We start from the raw sequence: 6179 nt of genomic DNA on the forward strand, positions 1-6179 counted from the left end.
GTATATAATCATGAGAAAGTAAAGTTTAGTATATTTGGAGTTTTTGGGGTTTAGAATTTAGTTATTTTGTATATTAAAAAGGTATATTATCTAAAATAGACAATAAGAGAGGGAAGACTAACATGTATGTTTGCCGTTGTGCTTCTGTCTTCTCATTGATATAGTTAATTAGATCGTAATTCCACGTTGTTTGTTTTGTGCAAGCTTACCCTCCCATTCTACTCATTCACTCTCTCTTCTGTTTCGTTCATTTAACGATGTTCTTTCTAAAAGCTAACTTACTGATATATACCTACCCCGTATGGCGGTATCATGTCTATCTTAAACATCATCCCCTTCATAGTCCCATATGTTCCGATTGAGAACACCATTCTGTAACCAGATTTGGGCACAGGATAGTTTGTTTAAGTTCTTACTAGTGGGTAGTCACTAGTCACTAAATAGCCATATATCCTCTGTGGCCGATCTAGTCGAATATACTGGATCAGAACCTCCGGTTGATCCAACATCCAAAGATATTCCTCTGATTCAGGAGTTAATGAACTTGGCAAACTAGGAATGGTACTTATGCCACAACTGTTTCAGGATTTGGTTTTAGTCAGAGTTGGCTTTAACATCTTTTATGTCACAACTGTTTCAGGACTTGTTATTGTATAAACAACTGTTTATTGACCGCATAATTTGCATGGGTCTCCAATACGAATTGGTCCAAGGCTCCAAGCCAAACCCTTAAAGATTCTTAAAGTACTTGGAGCGGATCCTTGTTTATTACAAGTCTGTTTTATATTTTTATTTCAACAGAGTAAAAGCCATACACACCAAGAACACAAAAGGTACCACAGAAATTTATAGATTTCAACTTTTACTTTTTGGGAGGAATGCTACTCTCTAAGAGATTTGCAAACTTAAGCCTTGGTGTCAATACTCATGGCTTGTGCTTCTTTCTGAGCTCCTTTCTGCACAAATCACAACGATTATTACAAACATGAATTATTTGTTATCAGTTCAACAAAGGCTAACTTTTCCCTATTAACGCTACTTACGTGTGGCTCCAACAATTTCGACAACATGTTGCTGTAGAATTTAGCATCTTTCTTGTTGTACTCTTTCACTTTCTCCTTCAACTTCTTATATTCAATCTTCACCTCCCTGGAGAAACATACATATTAGAATACATTACAGCTGGGAGAAAAAAAAAAGACAAAGAACCAATAAAACTTTACTCACTTGTTGTCTGGATCAATTTCAAGAGCTTTCTTAATATCAAGCTCAGCCAAATCGAGATCAGCTGTCTCCATGTACGCATGTGCTCTCCTATACATCGCCTTCACATTTCTACCATCCATCTCCAACACCTATACACACATTTGTTTCATTCTTTACATTTAGCTCTTCTTCCCTAATTAGAATATCCAAAATTACTGACACTGAAATATTTTAATTTACCTTTGTGGACAATTTTGCAGCCTCCTTGTAATCTTTCAGTTTCAGCTTGCAAGCTGCATTGTTCAGGTTACAGGCAATCTTCAAAGCTTTTGCTTTCTTTTTATCCTCTTCATCAAAAGCTGAGTCATATTCTATGTACCTGACACCCTGCAACCAAAATCTGATATTAGTTCTGAATCCAAATATGCAGACATTGTGGAGGCACAAGGATCAAATCCAAACCCTCTCGTATCTCTTTGAAGCTCTTGCGTATTTTCCGTTCTTGAACAGTACATTTCCTTCTTCCTTCTTCTTGCCAGCGGCTTCTATCTTTTCCTTCGTGTCCATGTCCCAAGACTCTTTCTCCTGCATCAGTTCAGACGAAGATGATATCCTTTAGCACACCAATTACCTTGATCATGAAGAAAGAGGTAACACTTAGAAAGCGCTCTCACCTTGATGAAGGATACCAGCTCGACCTCGTAAGATACAGTTGAGTTCGGTGGTATGACAGCCAGCTCCTGCTTTGATTCAGAAGAACCAAAAGCATATTCCGGTGAAATCATGATGAATGCCACCTCACCCTTCTTCATTCCCATCACAGCTTTTTCGAACCCTTCAATTACTTGTTCTGCACAGAACACCATCCATCCTCTGTCACTTTTAATATCATAGTTCGTGAGATGCAAAATACAAAAAGGAAACAAGATTCCAGGCTCTATATATGTATGTACCTTCATCAGTTTTGAACTCAAATGGCTCCTCTTCATCATGACCTTTCTTCAAGAACACAGTTCCATCTTGAAGTTTACCAATCAACTTCACTGCAACAAAACAACACAAATAGGTTATCCGATGACGCAAATTTAATATAGCATACATAAGCTTTTCAGATCAGACTCATAAAGATACTAACATTTGACAACTGCTCCTTCATTGGGACGCTCATATCCTTCTCCTTCTTTCAGTATTTTCTTAATGACCTTCTTGTCGTCAGTCACTTCCACCACAATCTTCCAAGAAACCAACTCAAGATCAATCTGAAGGGTCGCATTTGGTGGGATTGCAGCTTGAAAACCATCAAAAGCTGGTCTTCCAATTTCCCCAAAGCCATCTGTATCAGTCACATACACAAGTCAGACCATATCTAAATTCACTGCATCGCTGCAAACGAAAGGACAAACAACAAGTAAAAGAAACTCACATTGTGGCTTCACAGTTAGAAGAACCTTCTCCCCTCTTTTCATGGTTTTGACAGCTTTAGCAAGTGCAGGACATAAATGGCCTATTTCACGAAAAGTCTATCAGATCCTTATTCCAGTTGCGTATAACAACATTACCATCCGGATAAGGAAATAAAATACTAACCCTCCTTGACAGTGAACTCTACACCATCAGACTTTCCAACAATGGTGCCATCCTCAAGCCGAGCTTCATACTTGACTGCAGCAATATCAATACAATTAAACCAATCAGAACCACTGTCTACAGGATTATGTCTCATAATAAATTTATGGAAACAAAAGAAAACGCACCGTAAACCGCATCAAGGTCCTTAGGCTTCTCCCATTTTTCTCCTTCCACAATTACTTTCTTAAACACCCCACCATCACCACATATATCCTTAACACTCCTCCATGATATCAACTCCACATCAAATTGAAGAGTAGCGTTCGGAGGAATGGTTGGAGGCGAACCAGTTTCTCCATAAGCCAGCTCAGGAGGAATGGTGAAAACAGCATTTTCACCTTTCTTCATTGTCTTGATCCCTATATCCCATCCTTTTATCACATGTCCTGACCAATCCAGACCAAAGAAATTCAGAACTCAAAAAACAAAAATAACCAAACAGTCTCTGGCATACAAGAAACGTTGTTGGCATCAATTTCACAGGCGATTAACCACAAAAAAACTCAATATCGATAGATGCTGACCAAAACGTTACTTCACAAGAGATATTACAGAACAGACTCTGAATTTGAACAAAATAACCACAAATCCACACACAAAACCAACCTCAAAAGTGACTACAGCCTACAGATCGTTTCACCAGAAGCTTCCACATATGGCCAAGCATCACTACACCAGCCAAAATCTTAATCTAAAAGCAGATAATAGCAAACAACTTCCACAAAAACACAAAAATATACCTTGGCCAAGAGTAAATTTGAAAGGAGTTCCTCTGTCACGGCTTGAATCAAACTTCGTCCCATCTAACAAAGTTCCCGTGTAATGCACTGCAAAAGAAATCAATCTCAGAACCTGAACACTCATACATCATCAGATCAGATCAGATACATAAGAAAAAAAAGGACTAAGTGATTCAAATATATACCTTCAACTTCATCTCCGTTCTCAGGCGTATCCCATTTTTCACCTTCCTTAACAAGCTTCTTCTTCAATCCTGATTTCCCAATCTCCTTCTCCTCGCCGATCTTCAAATAAGGAGCTGAGTCAGCTTCATCGTCTTCTGGGAGATCCATATCCATATCCATCTCCTCCGGTTGTTCCTCTGCCGGAAACTGATGCATGTCGAAATCGTCTTCCATTTTACTGATCAAAGTTGAAAAGATGAGAGTGAAATCGGATTACAAAGAGAGTGTTGACAAAGATGAGATCGATTGAGGAACTGCGATGAGATTTTATAGAGAGAAGAGAGAGTGTTTTGGGGGTTTCTAGAGAATTCTGATTTCATTGTATCTTTGAATGAGACAGAGATCAGAGCCCAAAAGAAGATTTGTCCCGATGTTTCTAGATACCGTTACCGTGAATTTTCTTTTCTTTGAGCGGGTCTTGGCTTTTTTTAGAATTAGTAAATGAAATTAAAATACATTTGTTTGAAAGATTTATTAAATCAGCCAAAAAAAAAAAAAAGTAGGACAATTTAAATATAAATATATTTCTCGTTTCTATATTGAAAAGGGAAGTTTGAATGAAATTTGATGAATTCATTAAAAATTCTAGTGTTATTCATCATATCATTTGTAGATTTTTTTTCTTTTCTTATTCAATATAATTGATCATTGGATTAGATGGTATACTAAATTCTACCCGGAAGAGTTGGGCAGTAGCGCACAATGATAAAAAATTATAGAACTAGTTCTAATGTTCCCAAACTAGTTACATCCTATCGTTGACGTTGTCGATAAGCCGGACTACGTAAGTTGATTTGGCTAATTAATTGACTAAGGGATGAGTCATTTATAAAAATGAAAAAGTTAAAATGTCGCCACAACAATCATCCTCATTGTTTACGCCTAAAAGCCAAACTCTAGTACTGAAAACACTAGAAGAAGAAAACAAAAAACGCCCATAGATCGTTTCACCGTATTATCCTGAGAACTCTGAAGCAACACCGTTGGAGAACGGAGACCGAAATCATAGCTCGTCATCACCGTCTTCATCTCCTCCATCTTCTTCTCCGCCAACTGGTTTTTCATTTATAGCAATAAGCTCCGTGTCAAATATCAATGTTGCACCACCTGAAAATATTTGCAAGATTGTTTTTTTTTAGTTCTAATGTCAAGAGGAAACCACCATACTTTTCAGAAACAGTATTTTATACCGGGGATAGTAGGCGGAGAGCCGTGTTCTCCATATCCAAGTTTTGCGGGTATCTTTAACTTCCGCTTCTCACCTACACACGCTCCTAGCAAACCTTGATCCCAACCTGCAACCAAAACCAGAATATCACTTACCAATGGAGGAGAGAAATCAAGAGAGTGGAACCAAAAAGCAAGTGGGTTGAACCAAGTCACTACCTTTAATAACCTGACCACTTCCTAGTTGAAACTCAAACGGATCACCCCTTTCAAAACTCGAATCGAATACAGTTCCATCAGTAAGTTTCCCCTGCCACAATAACACTAAGTTATAATAAGACAACAAAAACAACACCAAACATCTCTTCATAACAATGATTTGAATCCGACTTTGTCGAAAAATCTGGTCAAGCTTACTCTATAATGCACCTTGATCTTATCACCTTTGTGAGCCCGAACTTCACACGTTTTTGGCTTAAACTGCAACCACCAAAAGAAAAGAAGATTAGAGATAAAAAATCTAACTCTTTATTATCTTTGAATCCAATCAAGAAACTCAAGTATCTTGCAAATTTGCTGACATGATCCAAACACCTCAACTAAACATAATGGTCAAATACACTCTTACTATACATTCTAGGTATACCTATCAGAAGAAGAAACCAAAACAGAACCACAAGACAAAAGAAAGAATGCTTTTTTAGACCAAGCAAAACCAAAATTGTTATAAATTCACATTAACAGTATGACACTAAGATCGCTCATTTAGTCATTTGCTGATCGGGAAAAAAAAATAATAACTTTACCTTAACCCCGATCTGCAATTCAGACACGTCTGCCGTCTTCTTAGCAAAACCTGTACAGTGACAAAACATGAAAAAAAGAACAGATCCAATNATTAGTATTACATAGAAGAAATTGAGATTAGGTTGAAACAAAGAGATCATGTTTTAGTACATCAGACAATGTGAAGAAGTAAATAATATTGATAAAAGAAAACAGGAATCAGCAGAACCGTGGAATGAAATGAGAGAGAAGAGGATCAAAAAGAGGGAGTAATGGAGACACATCTTGCTCGCCATAATCGCGTCTTCTCACACTCCCTTCTCAGCTTTCTCCTTTTCTTCAGTGCTTTGTTGTTCTTTCACATCTCAGAGACAATCTTATTGGGCCTACATATGATGTGGTTGTTTTGGGCTTTCTCCTTGACTA

General features: G+C 37.6%; 2 protein-coding genes across 2 annotated transcripts; both read right to left on the reverse strand.

Moving 5' to 3' along the window:
- Positions 698 to 4111, reverse strand: LOC104760835 (peptidyl-prolyl cis-trans isomerase FKBP65). Its single transcript, XM_010483805.2, has 13 exons — positions 3761 to 4111; positions 3576 to 3662; positions 2961 to 3221; positions 2794 to 2868; positions 2630 to 2710; positions 2342 to 2539; positions 2160 to 2249; positions 1881 to 2056; positions 1669 to 1791; positions 1447 to 1593; positions 1228 to 1355; positions 1044 to 1149; positions 698 to 956 (listed from the first exon to the last, which is right to left on the reverse strand). The coding sequence occupies exons 1-13, from the start codon at positions 3972 to 3974 to the stop codon at positions 906 to 908; spliced, it is 1737 nt and encodes a 578-aa protein (XP_010482107.1). The 5' UTR covers positions 3975 to 4111; the 3' UTR covers positions 698 to 905.
- Positions 4603 to 6122, reverse strand: LOC104760837 (peptidyl-prolyl cis-trans isomerase FKBP15-2). Its single transcript, XM_010483806.2, has 6 exons — positions 5983 to 6122; positions 5774 to 5823; positions 5385 to 5447; positions 5187 to 5277; positions 4991 to 5095; positions 4603 to 4907 (listed from the first exon to the last, which is right to left on the reverse strand). Exons 1-6 carry the CDS (start codon positions 6047 to 6049, stop codon positions 4804 to 4806), a joined length of 480 nt encoding a protein of 159 aa, XP_010482108.1. The 5' UTR covers positions 6050 to 6122; the 3' UTR covers positions 4603 to 4803.

This window comes from Camelina sativa, chromosome 18 (genome assembly GCF_000633955.1).
Source record: "Camelina sativa cultivar DH55 chromosome 18, Cs, whole genome shotgun sequence".
Classification (NCBI taxonomy): Eukaryota; Viridiplantae; Streptophyta; class Magnoliopsida; order Brassicales; family Brassicaceae; genus Camelina; species Camelina sativa.

What these genes read in the sequence shown, in the direction of transcription:
- LOC104760835 (XM_010483805.2), bottom strand. Translation starts at nt 3,974, where the DNA reads ATGGAAGACGATTTCGACATGCATCAGTTTCCGGCAGAGGAACAACCG. An exon ending in TCTAACTGTGAAGCCACAAT is followed by an intron (nt 2,540 to 2,629) that starts GTGAGTTTCTTT and finishes TGACTGATACAG; the next exon opens with ATGGCTTTGGGGAAATTGGA. An exon ending in CGAAATTGTTGGAGCCACAC is followed by an intron (nt 957 to 1,043) that starts GTAAGTAGCGTT and finishes TGATTTGTGCAG; the next exon opens with AAAGGAGCTCAGAAAGAAGC.
- LOC104760837 (XM_010483806.2), bottom strand. Translation starts at nt 6,049, where the DNA reads ATGGCGAGCAAGATGTGTCTCCATTACTCCCTCTTTTTGATCCTCTTC. An exon ending in CTCTCTCATTTCATTCCACG is followed by an intron (nt 5,824 to 5,982) that starts GTTCTGCTGATT and finishes GTCACTGTACAG; the next exon opens with GTTTTGCTAAGAAGACGGCA. An exon ending in AATTGCAGATCGGGGTTAAG is followed by an intron (nt 5,448 to 5,773) that starts GTAAAGTTATTA and finishes TGGTGGTTGCAG; the next exon opens with TTTAAGCCAAAAACGTGTGA.